Source organism: Microtus pennsylvanicus, chromosome 17 (genome assembly GCF_037038515.1).
Source record: "Microtus pennsylvanicus isolate mMicPen1 chromosome 17, mMicPen1.hap1, whole genome shotgun sequence".
NCBI lineage: Eukaryota > Metazoa > Chordata > Mammalia > Rodentia > Cricetidae > Microtus > Microtus pennsylvanicus.
Window position 1 is genome coordinate 46,667,485 of NC_134595.1, and position 16,401 is coordinate 46,683,885.

The 16,401-nt window shown below is 36.7% G+C and overlaps 1 protein-coding gene across 20 annotated transcripts in view; it reads right to left on the minus strand.

Annotated features, from left to right (window-relative positions):
- Trip12 (thyroid hormone receptor interactor 12) overlaps positions 1 to 16,401 on the minus strand; it is a 115,880-nt gene that overhangs the window by 13,650 nt on the left and 85,829 nt on the right. For 14 of the 20 annotated variants that reach the window (XM_075952061.1, XM_075952071.1, XM_075952067.1 and 11 more), the window contains 10 exons: positions 15,915 to 16,106; positions 14,289 to 14,440; positions 12,445 to 12,617; positions 12,067 to 12,140; positions 11,229 to 11,428; positions 10,560 to 10,687; positions 9,828 to 9,979; positions 7,596 to 7,738; positions 6,412 to 6,568; positions 4,313 to 4,411 (listed from right to left, as the gene is read on the minus strand). In XM_075952061.1, the coding sequence (XP_075808176.1) occupies positions 4,313 to 4,411; positions 6,412 to 6,568; positions 7,596 to 7,738; positions 9,828 to 9,979; positions 10,560 to 10,687; positions 11,229 to 11,428; positions 12,067 to 12,140; positions 12,445 to 12,617; positions 14,289 to 14,440; positions 15,915 to 16,106 (1,470 nt within the window). The remainder of the gene's footprint in view (positions 1 to 4,312; positions 4,412 to 6,411; positions 6,569 to 7,595; positions 7,739 to 9,827; positions 9,980 to 10,559; positions 10,688 to 11,228; positions 11,429 to 12,066; positions 12,141 to 12,444; positions 12,618 to 14,288; positions 14,441 to 15,914; positions 16,107 to 16,401) is intronic. The other 6 variants (XM_075952074.1, XM_075952072.1, XM_075952066.1 and 3 more) reach the window with 1 other exon arrangement.

A 16,401-nucleotide genomic window follows, 5' to 3' on the forward strand; every position in this document is an offset into this window, starting at 1 on the left:
CAAACCATGTGTAAATAAGAGATATTTGATTATTACACGTACTTTTAAAATGGTGCATACTATCGATCCTAAAAGTTTGACTTCTTGCCGGCTTTTCTTAAATTATCCTACTTTTTAGCCACTGGGCTTTTTCTTTTTCTTACTTTCACTCTTACTCCTAGCTTTGGCTGGTCCCTAGTGTCCTCCTCCCCTTCTTCTCTCTTACTCCTCTCCTTTCCCTCACTTCTCTCTGTTTATACTCTCTGCCTGCCAGCCCCACCCATCCTTGCTCCTGTCCTGCTGTTCTTTATCAGGACCATCAGGTATTTTACACAGGCAAAGAACCACATCTTCACAGAGATAAACAAAAGTCACATACCTTTATATTACCCAACACCAGTCACTACACAATATAAGCTGTTATCCCTTAAAAGCACATTCTAAACTAATGATTCTCTACCACCCTCTTTTATCTGATCTGCCTGAGGTTGCTGAATGACCATGTACACCAGTGTTCCTAACATCTTAAATACATTAACAGTGAATGATATTTCCTAAGAAAAGCTTTCTTGTTCAAAGGACAGCACATATATTTTTAACCACAATCTAATAGCTTACATAGACTATTCTAGTATCTCTACTTCCAGCATCATTGACCTGGATTCCTACTGCTATATCCTAATTACTATTACCTCTAGCCACCTTGATCCCATGAATAGCTGGAACACACTGCCTCAATTATTCTGTTAGAACCATTGTCCCAACAGCAGGGACTTGCTGACAACTCAAATGTCACCTTAGAACCGTATTACCTACCATCTTTCCCAACGTGTTCCATCTTCTTTAACCTTTCTAGATCACATAGTCTAACGCGGTGGTGTGGTGTGGTGTGGTGTGGTGTGGTGTGTGTGTGTGTGTGTGTGTGTGAGAGAGAGAGAGAGAGAGAGAGAGGCTTTCAAACTAAAGAAAACCTCCACAATATTTTGCTCTCCAATTTCCAGCCACTGAAAGATTAGACATGCAGTAACACATATTGTCCACAAGATGGCCCTCCAATGCCATTTAATTCCCTATTCACAAAATTATCCCCAAATGATCATAAGTCTATTACTTTCTCTTAAATGGTTATTTTTAAAAGTAAAAATGGATTTAAATTAAAGCATTAAATTCTACAGGTGCTACTGAACTGACTAAAGGAATACAACTCCCTGCTAAGGCTGGTCAGGAGTATTCTCCCCCAACATTCTACTGATGTAGAGTTACTTAGTTGGTCTGTCTTATTTCCATTTTTAAAGAGAGGAAAATATGACATAGTCCAGGAATAAAATTACAGAATAAAAGACTGTCTCAATAAAACAAACATAAAATCCAAAACAATAAAACAACAACAACTTGGCTTAAAATAGTCTTTTTATCTCAAAGTTAACACAAACCAGCATATTTATATGCCAGGCAATAAGTGTTATACATATTTTAATTTGCTAACCATTCTAGCAACATGATGTGATGAATATATTTTTTCCCATGAAGTTGGATTCCGTAACTTTTTCAGAACAGGGAAGACATACTAAACACCATAAACTGCTGGGTTTTGCACTTAGCAGTTCAAACCTTAACCCTAAGCAGAGTCAGTGAAAACAGAAAAGCTGTTCTGAACTCATATTAGATCTCATTTAATTTAACAGTTTATGTATAGGTCATGCCTATTGTGTGTGTATCAGCGAATGCACATGTTTGTGCAATCCAAGTGTTCAGGTTTCAACGGACAATTTATGTTAGACATTTCTCTTTCCATCATGTGAGTTCCAAGGATCAAACTCACGTAGGCTTGGTGGCAAATGCCAGTCTTAGGTTTACCCCAGCTACAATTTGAAGATGAGAATAAAAAAAAAGGCCATCATTTAGAAAAGAAAAACACTGGAAGAAAAAAAAAATAGAAAGCATGTTTAAACACACCTGGTGGTTCACAGCAATGATTTTCCAGTCTTACAAATAAAAAATTTAAGTACCACATCCTGTGAGCAAAATCTTGAGGAAAGATTTAAAAAAAATCCAAACCAGTACTAAAAAGTTTCTAAGCTCATTAACTCCCTTCTCCATCTCCCCTGCCTCCAAAACTTTCAGATAGCACTGGCTTATGTCACTTGTCACCAAGGCCCAAACCCTTAAATCAAGTCCCAATGTGCTGGAAAATATCCCTCTTTCCAAGAGTTCTTGTCTTTGTAAGACAGGCTCAATCCCCTGCCTGAATGCCTCATTCATGTGGCACCTATCTATACCAATCATTTTCAATGACCTTTTGTTTTTGTGCTTCTGGCCATAATCTGGACCACTGACACATAATACACTTCTCAGTACACAGACCTCTGATTTATTTTGGTGATTGAAGGCTCTTAGAGTCTTCCAAGAAAAGTTATTATAAGATTATGTTTAAGAAAATGAGGAAAAAATAAAAGTCATGACTACAATTATTTAAATAGCTACTGGTAATACTACAAACAAAACTATTAAACTTACAGTGTACTTACTATGATACAATGTTTTAACTCTTCACACACACACACACACACACACACACACACACACACACACGAACTACAACTCTGAGGTTATTATTGCACTTCTATTACCCTCATTTTCACACAAGAAAACAGGAGCAAAGTAGTGGAGATTCAGTGACATTAAAATCATCAACCCCCAGAATCTACATGCTAGGAGGAGAAGACTGACTCCACAAAGTTGTCCTCTGAGCCTCACACAGATATTGCACACACACCCACACACATGCCCACATATTCATACCCAATAATAATAAAAAAGTGCAAACTGCCTGTAATACCAGAGCTTAGGAGGCTGAGGCAAAAAAAAAAAATACTAAATTCAAAGCTAATCTGTATTTCATAGTAATCACTCATCACAAAAAAAAGGGGTGGTGCCTTGCTTGACTCCATGGCTCATTTATTATATATAAATTAGTGTAAAAATGATCACTGAATATGAGCTAAAATAATAAAACAGGATTAAAATCTGAGATATCATTCATGGGAAATCTTACAATGTGTTTACATTTACATGAAAGAAAAAAGGACTGATTAATGATAAACTGAAAGCAAATGAGCAGCCATTTATAAATCCAGATAACAGTTGTTTTGTTTTCTCAAGACAAAGTCTCTCTATACATCTGCCCCAGCTGTCCTGACCAGGCTGGCCTTGAACTCAGAGATATGCCTGCCTCTGCCTCCTAAGTGCTGGGATTAACTTTTATTTCGATGATAAAGCAAAACCAAACTAAAACCTAGTGAAAGGTCTGAGCATCTTCTCCAAAATGGTCAAGGAACCAACAAGCAATGCAAAAACAGTATGTTTTCAAATCATATCAAGATCCTACTACTAACTCATTACTAATTTCAATTATTAAAATTGAAAAACCTGGTAACACCAAGTACAGACTCATAAACACTGAAATAACATCAGAAATAACATCACTGGGAAAAGAGAAAAACCTGTTACTCTACTGATGTAAAGTATGATAGATACTTCTTAATAAAATTAAAATATATTACCAAATGACTTAGTAATTGAGCTATATATCCAAGAGAATCACAAATATGTTTATTACAGAAAGGCTTGAGCATGAATGTTATAACATTGTCACTAAAACTCAAAAAAAAAGAAAAGAAAATGCCCCAACTAGATATTGACACATATTAAGCCATCTGTGAGATAAAATACACAATAAAAAATGGAAAATTAAAACAACAACAAAAAACTATATAGTATGAACGAGGCCTGCATGCGTGGAAGAAATGAAAGAAGAGACACAACAGCCACATTACTGCATGAGGCTATAAATATACGGAAAAAAATAAAGAAGAATAGGAAGCTAGGCCATAGCTGTTATGGAAAGTCTTTATAGAGATGGATGTTCTTCACTTGCCATGGTGGAGATGGCTCCTGTCTGCATATATATATATATATATATATATATATATATATATATATATATATATATATATATATATCAACTCTTAGAACATGATTTATCAATAATCAACTCTGAAAATGCAGTCCAAGTATTTCTGAAATAATGATTCTAAGAACAGCCTTTCATTTCATGAACATTATACAATTATGTGCATAATTATGCCAGGAAAAAAAAACATCCCGTTTCTTATTTTGCATTTAAACCCTTGAAAAATGGAGAACTTAAAACATATCATTAAAGAGAAAGTAGACCAAATCTTTTTAAAGTAAATTTTCCAGCTGCCTTTCAGAATTACATAGTACCAATATGCACAAATAATATCACACCATCAAGGAGTCCAAAACTCACCTCATTTTCATACTGGATTTCTAACATGGCCCGTGAACTACCAAGGTCCTGCATCACAGACTCAGCTTGTTTTAGCAGCTCCTCTCTGTTCACAGTGCGCTAACAAAGGAAACGGATGTGAAGAAATAAGAAATAATGCTCCAGGTAGCACTTACTGCAGTGCAAAATAGATTTGATTGTCAGAAAATAACTCCTTTAAGCACATCCCTTAGGAAGGCTACAGTATTTGCACTGTTAAAACATACACAAGTCCCTGAAACTGACCAGATTCACTACCCTCCATGACAGATTAAACAATAAAAAGCTGAGAAGACTCTCAGGTGAGCTAACCTTCCAAGACTTGGACAAGCTAAGCTGCAAACACTCTCAGAGGAGAAAAGCTGCAAAGGGAAGTCAGGGAACAGAAGTTACCTGGAAGAACGAGAAACCAACTGAGCTGCCTGGAAGAGGTTTAGACCAACTGAGGAACCTGTTGAGTTGTCTGCAGCCTCCATGTTCCCCGTTTTGTCATGCATGCTGGGATGGGCTTTGATAACCATCCTTTGAGTAATTTTTGCTTCTATAAGTAACCGCTCACCTATATTCCTGTAAGTAACCCTAATAAAACTCATCTTCATGACACTGGACTTTGGTGATATCTGTACTTAGTTCTGTTGTGGATTCCCTAACTGGCTTAAGTATATGTGTGCTGTGTCTCCCCGGGAAAAGTTTTGTCACACAAATGTTTTCCATGTATGAAAGAAAGCTAGATATAAATAACTAATATAACCTGACCCATGGCAAGTTTAGAAAATTAAGGTTAGGAAAAAGATCTTTGCTACTTTGCCAAACAGTGGTATAAAATTCAGGGCTCCAGCTACATGAAATAATCTTGGGACATTTATACACTGATGATAGAGAAGCGGGTAGGAAGATGACAGAGGAGACAGGTAAGCTGGAAAACATCTAGGTTCTGAACATCGAGGTTCTGCTACAAGAACAAGATGCCTCGGAATGAGAATATGATGATGATAAAGATACAGACCCTGCCATTTAAAACATAGCATCACGACAATTGATGACTCCATCAATGAGATAAAGAAATGGCATGATGCGCTGTTAAATACAGCTACCTGGGTGTATATGTGTTTGTTTCTAATTACAACCCCTCCTTCTACCTTTTGTTATCCCTAATGGCTCTTTGAGATAAAAAAAAAAAAAAACTTGGAACAGACCACAGAAAAGTCATGGAAGAAAACAAAAAGCAAACAAAAGAACAGTGGAGGTCAACCAGGCGATATTGCACATCTTTAATTCTACCACTTGGGAAACAGAAGCAGGAGGGTCTCTGAGTTCAGGGGCAGCCTGGTCTACAGAGTGAGTTCCAGACAACCAGGGATACACAGAGAAATCCTGTCTGAAAACACACACACACACACACACACACACACACACACACACACACACACACACACACCAGTGCAGATCAAAAGGTTGGGATTTGTCTCACATGAAATGGCATGGGTACAACTGCAAGCCAAGATTAGAAGCATGATAGATGATGAAGTCAGTAAAACTGGAGCTGACTGGGACAAATTCAAAATATATCAGGGATTCTGTTTCACTCCCTTCCAAATGGGCTGCCAGGCTAAAGGGAGTAAAACGCATCTAATACACAGAGAGTCCATTTTAAAAGAGAAGTTTTTCAATATAAAAAGGAAGAAATTAAGGTGTGTTAGTAAGATTCATGGTAACTAAATGAAGGATGTTCTGTCAGAAATAATAGAAGACAAAATAGTAACAGACAATACAGTTTCAAGAGGCTCATGGGAAAATATACTAACAGAGGTGGTTTTTTAAAAGATAGAATAATAGTGCTCAGCAATTAAGAGCGCTTTCTACTTGTCTCTCAGCCCCCACATCAGGCAGCTCACAACCTCCAGCTGAAGGGGACTCAGTATCTTTGCTTTTAGCCACAACCATAAACACACTCACAGACAGACCTAAGGATCAAGTGAAGGTTGTTACTCCACAGGCATAATCAGATGTAGTACTTTAGGTCTTGTCTTTAATTTGGAAAGCTCAGCATAAACAGATACTTATTTGTAGGAAATGCTTACCTTTTTTCTATCCAATCTAGGTGCAACTCTGCTGTCTTGCGAATCAGACTGGTTGATTTCTGGGTTGGTATCAAGCAATCTTTGCATTGCCCGGTCTCGATCAAATGCAGTTACATAAAAAAGCATTTGTCGGGTATCAAAAGGAAAGAAAAATGGGCTATAAAAGATAAAATACAAATTTACCATCTGCGTGAGAATCAAGAGACATTTAAAAAACATCAAGATTTATATTGAAAACAACTTGATATAATACACTACTGACATAACACCTTTAGTTCCAGGTCTTTGGAGGCAGAGATGAAGACAGCCAGACTATACAGAGGGACCCTGCGTTCGCGCCACACACACACACACAAAAATTCCTATATAAATATTTTTAAAAATCTCTAACAGTTTTGTTGCCATGGAGTTTTACTGTGCTGCCTAGATTGGCTATAAACACTTAGGGGAACAGTCCCTCCTAAAATTTCCCAAATGGATGGGGCCTACACGAGTATGCCAATACATCATCGCACCTGGCTCTTGTTGAAATCACTAAATATTGAGCAATTGTATTCTATATGCCTTTCCACATGAAATCTACAATTGTCTATCCACAACCACCTTAAACCTATTCTGAAGATTTTAGGACACGCAAGCCTCCATGCCATATGAGCTCAACATTCCACACTTCACATACAAAAGTTAATGGCTTTATTATTTCGTGATATTCATCATAGGCTTAGCATAAAAAATCACTGCCAAGACAAGCAAGCTCCTTGTTCTCAAAGAATGAATCCTGCAGCCAAGACATTTCCTACCATGATTTTTAAGGGTTTGATTTTATTTTCCTTTTTGAGAAAAGCTCTTGAAACGTCCACCAGAATCTCTGCACTGTACAATACGGCAGCATGTAGAGATATGGTGAATCCAAGTGAAAAACTCAATTTCTAACTTGATTTTTACTGTAAGTAATAGGTCTATAGTGTCTAGTTCAAAAACAGGCTCAGAAAAACCAAGCATCACTTTCAGGAAGGCAAAGAATTTTACTGCCCTCAGTCAAATATACTTCACTGGGTTTGTCAAGTTGTCAACAAATACTACAATATTGGGAAAGATATGAACAAGTCAACTTCAACATCTCTATCACAAATCAAATCAAGACTTGTTAATACTTACAAAATTTATCAAAGGGACTATCTTACCAGGTTTTTCCTAGTTCAGTGAGCCATGTTGGGATGTTTCCTGTCATGATCACTAGAGGATCTTGAAGCTGCCTATTCGCTTTTGCTGTTAACTTACTGTTAATAAATTCACTAGTTGGAATAATCTCCTTGCACATCGCATTCTGTAAAATTTTTTAAAAAAGTTCAAAATCTAGTCATTTATTTATAAGTAGGTCAGTCTGTACAATTCACCTGTTTTTGCATGCAATATCAAATCCCTCAATGGTATTTCCCATTTCTGAAACTTCCTATCCTCAAACCCCATGAAGCTGTTTCCTTCACTTGTCCTCACTATATTAAGAGGTATCCAACTGTTTACTCAATATAAATCTTTACATGAAGAAATGAGTGCTGGCAACTTAACACGAGGGAACCTCAATTTCCTTTTGGTCATGGTATTTCATCCCAACAGTTGAAACCCTAACTAACTAGGACAGAAATTGGTACCAGGATTGTGAGGTATTACTGTGACAGATCTTGAACCTTGCTGTCTTTTGAAAAACTATGGAAGGACCTTTGTTCTTTGGATTGGAGTTATTGAAGATTCAATTCAAACCTTGGTGAGCGGTGCTGTGGGAATGTGGATAAGAATGCTGGTAAATACAGAGGATGGAAACCTGGCTTGTGAAGTTCTAGGGGGAAGTTTTGGGAGACAAAAACTATCATTTTCAGGACCACTGCATATTTTGAATTAAGAACCTCTGGCTCTTGTCTGCTAGGAGGGCTCAAAGACTAAGTTGTGACTAGCAAGAGTAGCACCACTGAAGTAAAACCTTTGAGTTACTGGGACAATTGATGCTGGTCCATTGGAGCTAAGAAATTAGCAGTGATTAAGAAGTGGTAAGTGTTTCATCAGAGTCAGCACACAGAAGCTGATCAGCTGGCAGCTGATCTTAGTAGTGAAAGAGCCACGCAGGTGGTACTAATTTTGAACACATAAAGGGGTCATGAAGAACAGAGGGTTAACAGGTAGGGTTGACACTGTGGCATGGCTCAAGTCTGTGAAGAGATTTGAGCCCAGGAGAAGTTGTTGGTGAAAGTGCAAACCAGCTGCAATAGACCTCAGCATTTTGGAGATGCCAGTACCATGGGATGACCACCAAGGAGAGCAGCAGTAACGAAATGGAGCTTAGAAGACAAGCAATGTGCCCGGCAAAGGGAGCTGGAGAAGTGACCCAATCCCCTTATCGGAACCATAAGATAGTGAGTAAATGTCAGATATTGGAGATTGAGTTATTTACACTGTTGGAGTTCAGTTTTTGCTTTGTTCAGATTGTGACTGTGCCACATTTCTTCCCTCTTGAATAAAAAATGTAATTAATTTAATTTCGGTTTTTGCAGTAGCCCACAACTGAGAGACTGTGAGCTTTTAAAAGAGATTTTGCAATTTTAAAGAGAAAAGATTATTTTTAAAAAGACTGTGGGGACTTCATGTTTTATATTTTGATAATATTAACATGTTACTTTGGAGATGAATAAAAAAAAGGTTTTGGTTTAAACAGTGATATGTTTATGTGTCAAGTTGACAGGAAATCAGTTGTGCTGGCTAGCTTTATGTCAAGTTGATGGATGTAAGCTATACTCATCTGAGAGGAAGGAGCTCAACTGAGAAAATGCATCTATAAACTGGGCCACAGGGAAGCCTGAAGGATATTTATTAACTAGTGATTGTTGTGGGGAGCACAGTTCATTAGGGGTTTGGCCATCACCACACTGGTGGTCCTGGGTGCTATGAAACAGCAGGCCGAGCAAGCTACCACAAGGAACAAACCAGTCAAGTAAACAACACTCTTAAATGGCCTCTGTACCTGCTGCTGCCTCCTCCAGGTTCCTGCCTTATTTGAGTTCCTGTATGGATTTCTTTCAATGATAAACAGTGATGTGGAAATGTAAGCCAAATAAACAAACCCTTTTCCCCCTAACTTGCTTTTGGTCATAGTATTTCATCACAGCAATAGAAATCCTAATTAGGACAAAATATTTGGCTATTCCTAAATAAATAAATAAATAAATAAATAAATAAATAAATAAATAAATAAATAAATAAATACAATAAATAACAGACTTATTCCAAGAATATTAAGTTCAACAAATAAGTTCACTGTATACATTTAGTGAATCACTGTTTCTATTTCAACTGTAATAAAGCATTCGTTTACTAAACAGACAACTGTAAGATGACACAGGATTTCATGGAGAGATATTACTCACATCGTACAAGTAATACCAGTACCGACTGATGGCGTGTAAAACTCTTAAAAGAAGGATCACATCTAAAGATGGGTCTTCAAAGGTAATATTTTCAGGTGGTGTGGGAATGAGGTAAACTTCTAAAGGATTTGCTACTGATGGGCACACTCCATCTAAATGATAGAAAGTTTCAGCTTTAATCAAAGCAACAATGGCTTAAACTACAGACTCAAAGTTACCGTTACCATCTGAAACTGTGTCATGTTTAACTTCTTGGTATATCAATGTTATCAGACATTTCTTCCCTTTTAACCCTGTGCACAGTAACACATAGGTACATAAAATTTCAAGTTCCCCTGAACATACATACCCAAACAACAGTAGAAAAATAACTAACCCCTTTTGCATTCCCTTCCTGTGTGTAAAGACACCCTATGAGATTAAGGGCCAATCTGTTGGTGACTAGACAAAGTCTTCAGCAGTCTTTAGTACGAATGCAATTTAACCCTTCATGAAATCATGAATTCTTAAAATATTAGAAGAATGTCATGATTGATTTTCAGTTTTATTTTATAGATACTTAATTCTAGCTTACTAGACATTAAAGTCAAAGATTTAACTAAAAGTTAAATCTACACTATAGTAATTTATTTAATTATCCCCAAAGCTTTCTGGAGCTCTGTATCAGTTTTATTTCTAGCAGAAATGCAGAGAGGCCAGGGCCCTGCTTCTCTCAGTATGATGTCACCTTACCATGCCATAACTCATCATGCTTCTTTGCATTTCTGGGGGAAGTTTTTGTTGGAGCTGTTTGGGCTCTTCCCCTTTTGCCACCAACACAATCTTTACTATTTTCTTCATCCTCTCTCACCGGTTTGTACCTAAGGAGATATGATAGCATGAAAGTCAAATGTAGATTTTTAATGTGCAAATTATTCAGCAAAGCTAATGTTAAGTCACAGAATTCCTAAGAGTTCTCTGGAGTCTGCCCTCTTTCTCCCTATCTGGTTTCAGAGTTACCAAGCGTTTGTTTTCCTAAAACAAAACAGTAAGTCAGTCTTCCCAGGAACACTTTACTTTGGGAAATGATTCTTTTCTGTAAGTGGCAGAAACTATAAAGGCAGCATAGGAAGCCTATCCAAATGACACACAATTCAGAGCTTCAAACTTATATATAATATAATACCACACCATTTTGACTCCATTAAGAGACCTAAACTAATCAAAAAGCAGCTTACTGCCTATAAACATGCTTTCTAGTATGGAAGTAATGTTCATATACATCTATGCATAATAAATATTTAAAAGGCTTTTTCATAGTTCAAATGCAAGATTTAGGTTCTCCCTCTAGTCACAGAATTGGACCATGAATTTAATATGAATTCTAAACCATACCACCAAGAGAAGCTAGTTCAGACTTACCATATTGTATGAGTCTTTGTCCAAATACCAGCTCTTCCCAGAGGATTGCTCTCATCATCAGTAGATTCCCTTTCATCTTCAGCCTGTACACTGAACTGCCGCACTGCCTGATACACCGTCATGTTATATGGTAGTAAATGCTCTCCAATATAAAACTGTAGCCTGTGCCTTACATTTCCTGAATTTAAAAACTGAGCAGCCTGAATAAAGCAAAGAAAGGTCCATATAAGCCCAAGTACTGGCATCTATACATTAGCCAAGACATATCCTGCTGGAGAAACAAACTAAGACCTATGGTGGATGTTTGAAACTACAGATCCTCCTGAAGTCCATATATTCTGATTATCACTTACCTAAAATGCTTTAAGACAGAAGTGATCAGAGACTAAACTTTTTGTTTCAAGAATGAGGATACTTGCATATACACAGGGATGGTACCCAAGTCTAGACAATTCATATTTTGCATGCACAGATTTGAAGACAACTGAATATTAGTACAATTGATAACTTCCATTTTTTTCTACAACCTACCACATAACAAGCAAATGTGGATTTTGCACATATAATATCCAATTGATTTCAGATTTTGAATTCCCTCTGGGAAATTGGTGAATTTTTCCCTCTACATACACCATTAATTTATAAGCAGATACAATAAGAAACTTATAAATAAAAAATTACATAAATACACTAAAATAAACTATTAATTACTAAAACAATTGCTCATTTCTGTGATTTTTTTTTCCAACAATGGTTGGTGAGGGGCTACTTCAACCCAGGAAATCTAAATCACAGATACAGCATGATATAACTACAATATGGTATAAAAAGTACCTACCAGAGACTCATCTATTTCTTCATCTGATCCATCATCATCACTGTCTTCATCATCTTCTCTTACTCTTCCATACCCTAAGCAACAAAACAAAACCAACCAAACAAACAAACAAAAAATTAGGCCAAAAACATAGTTAATTAGGAATTTTAGGTGTCAGATAAAAGACACTGGTTATACTGATATTTTCTTTAAAAAGTAGATATTACATTCTGATCTATCAGAAAGAATTCTCATTCTTATCAGAAAGCATTCAACATACGCCTATTTACTTATGGTAGGAACAGAGATTCCTACTGCCTAAGATTTATCAGGAACAGCAATATACCCTTTAATGCTAATTTCATAACCATACAAGTAAAGGACATAGATGTAAAATACCTCTAACCACAAGGTATCTTTCAATAGCTTGCACCAGAGCCAGAGGATCGATCTTGACAGGTCCGCCTTTCCACTGTTTCACATTTGCACATTCTGGGTGTCTTTGTAATTGACATTTTAACTGATGTGTGTTGAAAAACTTTAAAGCTTGTGATCCTCTGTTGAGAGAAAAGCTCAAGATAATTTGAGAAAAAAAGGTTATTCTATTATTTTCAGTCAACATATATTAGTTAAACTAAAAACAGACACACAAAAACACTTTTTTATAGTACAAAGCATTTAGCATGGAATGAACATGATCTCTAGCCACCATGAATTCATATGATCAATGATGTCATAAATACTGGCTTCAATGAAATGCCATGCCTATTGGATTATTCAGGTGGAATAAGAACACTTCAACTATCTGAACACACTTCTACAGGAATTTGTCCTCTACTAAATTCTATTCAAAAAGCAAGGGAGGAAGATCCTTTATTTTTTTGCTTCTACTTTCAATTTCACTTATAAAAATAAAACATGAAATAACATAAAAATAAAAAATAACAACCTTCAAATTTACATTGTTATGTACTTTTAAATGAACGGCTACATCATTTGATAACTGTTTTCTTCCTGTTATAAGTTCTGACAAGAGTCAAATATAGTCAAACATTTAAGTGGCTAATTATACGACTATGAAGCATGCAAATATTAAGCGAGCATAGTTCATATAAACGCAGACAAGTGGAAAGCCTCATGGCTTTTTTATTCTGGCCTATGTTTGAGACTCAAATAGCCCACGTTAGTTCTAAATTCTAAGATGCATTTCTGCCTACACTTTGTGGCTATTCATTTAAAAGAATGTAGCAAAGTAAACTGAAGGTTAGTTTTAAATTTTGTATTTTATTTATAAGAGAAATCTAAAGAAAAAAATATAGGATTCTACCCTCCTTATTTTTTGGTTGGGATCACAGGTATGCCACCATATTTTGTGATATCCCTTTGTTTCATAAAACTATTCCAAGATAGTATAGTGCTATAGCACATTATACAGAAAACAACGTAAGCCGCACTATGGAGAGCATTATCTGCATTGACTACAGATACTGTTTCGATTCAAATTTTTAAAAATGTTTTAAAACACATAAAAACATGGATTTTAAAATAAAAATAACTTTTTCAATGAAGCTTACAGAACTGCCTAACAATTTTATCTTTCTATAACAACTTACATAGTAAAACCCATTATAGTTATATAGTTATAACCACTTATCACATAAAGTCTCAGAATAAATGTTTTGTTGCCCACATACAAAAAAATTATTTGAGACTGGGCAGTGGCGGCACATGCTTTTAATTCCAGCACTAGAGAGACAGATAGGCAGGTATCTGTGAGTTTGAGGCCAGCCCTGTCTACAAAGTGAGTTCCAGGACAGCCAGAGCTGTTACACAGAAAAACCTCATCTAGAAAATCAAAATAAATGAAAAAAAAGTTGGAGAAGCATTACATATTAAAACTTATCAATGTAGAGAAACTAAAAATGTGTTTCAAATATTGTCAATCCAGTCACTGATTTACTTATGTTAGAAATATTAGTTGTCAAAATACACGGTGCGAGCTAAAAGTAGTGTCACACGCCTAATCCCAGCACTTGGGAGACAGAGACTGGTAGATCTCTGAATTTCAGTCTAGCCTGGTATATGAAGTTCTAGGACAGGCCAGACTACACAGCAAATTCCTGTCTTTAAAAAAACAAAACAAAACAAAAACATGATCTTACCAAGAGCTTACCAAACCTCTCACCATGGTTTCCTTCAACAATTCTAGTAGAAAGTGGCCATGCCCAGGCAATGGTCCTTACCTGCCTCCAGCCCCATTTCCACTAGGGAAATCGTGCACTTTGACTGGAAATTGCTCCATTTGGCTGAGGCAGTTGTTCATCTTATGAACTAGTGCCAACAAAGGCGCATGGCCCACTGGTTCTACTCTTCCAATGGGCTCTTCTCCAGGAAGCTAGAGTTACAAATAAACAAACATTAAACAAACCTTTTGAAAAGTCAACACTCCATAGCAAAGATATTTTTAAATAATTTATTTATATATTAGATGTATATGAATATTTTGCCTTTATGTATTCTTGGGTGTCACATGCATGCATGCCTGGTGCCCTAGGAGTTCATAAAATCCTCGGAAACTGGAGTTACAGATGGTCATGAGCCACCATGTGGGTGCTTGGAATTGAACCTGGGTTCTCTGGAAGAGCAGCCAGTGTTCTTAAGCACTGAGCCATCTCCCCAGCCCCTAGCAAAAACATTTTAATAAGAAGTTTTACAAATGGAGATTTATCTATCAATTTTCTTTCTTTTATAATAGATTTCATTAGGACAATGTTTCCAAGTAAGTTAGTTAGTGCTTTTTATTTTATTTTATGTGCACTGATTAGTGTTTTGCCTGTCTGTATGTGCGTCTCTGTAAGGGCACTGGATCCCTGGAACTGGAGTTACAGACAGCAGTTCTAAGCTGCCATGTGGGTGCTGGGAATTGAACCTTTGGGAGGAGTGGCAGCGGTTTTAAGCACTGAGTCATCTCTTCAGCCCCATATACATAAGCTTAAGCAAGATAGAAAACCATTGGGATATCCACACTTGCACCCACATGCATGTAAAAATAAGATTTAAAATTAGTATCTACCAATACCACTTCTGACTTTAGACAGTGTTCCAAAATGCCTATGAACACTTAAAAGGGGCATGGTTAAGCAAATAAACAGTAATCATTAAGCTCATCATAACCCCCCCCCCAAAAGGCCATTTCCTGAGTTATGACTCTAAAACAGTTGTAACAGGAGGTCTAATCGAGACTATGTGAGAGTTGTTAGCTCTGTTCTCACCTAAGGGCAAAGAGAAAAGGTGGAAACAAGCCTACAGACCCAGACCCTGTCCTTGTAACCTATAATATAAAGATTGTTGTTAAGCATCTTTTAGGGAAAAAACAATAACCTCAACAAATAGTAATAAATATTAAAATGTAAAACTACTACTAATGATTTACCTTGTGGGAGGGAGGGGAGAAAAATACTTGACAAAGTTGATGTGGGCTTCAGGTCACTAGTGGTTGGAAGAATGGCTTTTTGTTTTATTTTTCTACCCAGACTGGTCTAAAACTCACATAACTGAGGATGATCTGTCCTGCCTTGCCCTCCATCATAGGCTTCATGTCTGGTTGCATTTTACTATCTATTTTATGACACATAAAAATTTAAGGAAGTCAGGCATGGTAACTCATACCTTTAACACCAGCACCAGGGAGGCAAAGGCAATCAGATCTCTGAATTCCAGGCCAGGCTCATCCATAATAAAACCTTGTCAATAAATACATGTCAAAGGAATCTAACTGAATAGGCAACACACAACATACTCTTATTGGGACACAAATGTACGCACTTGCTAGCACCGATTCTATTAAGATGTGACCGTTATTAACTTACTGGAGAAGAAAAAAATACATGTAGGAATCGCTTTAATCGGATCTCTCGGCTGACAGCATCCTTTTCACTTTTAGATGTCAAGTAGAACAACAGTTGTTTCACAAATCCACTATGTTGAATTTCAAATGATGAAACATCTGATTCGGAGACTATGCTACGGATTTCTACAAGGCACTCAGCTCCACCATCCACCTGAAACAGTGAAGAGAATTCTATACTGATTTAAACAGTACAATTCACATTTCCCCAAAAGTTAATCAAAATATATTTACATGGGCCAGCTATGAACCATATGAGCTGTAATACAACCTTCCAGGTAAGATGAGCCCACTGGAGCAACGTGGTTCAAATATTACTTGGCAAATTCTTTCCTTAAGATTTAAAGCCCACTGCACATGAAGGAATTCATTTCAGTGGAGGTCAAAAGCCCTCCTGTTTTGCTAAATGGCCAGAGTCAAAACATCTTATAAATAATCAGATTAGTGTT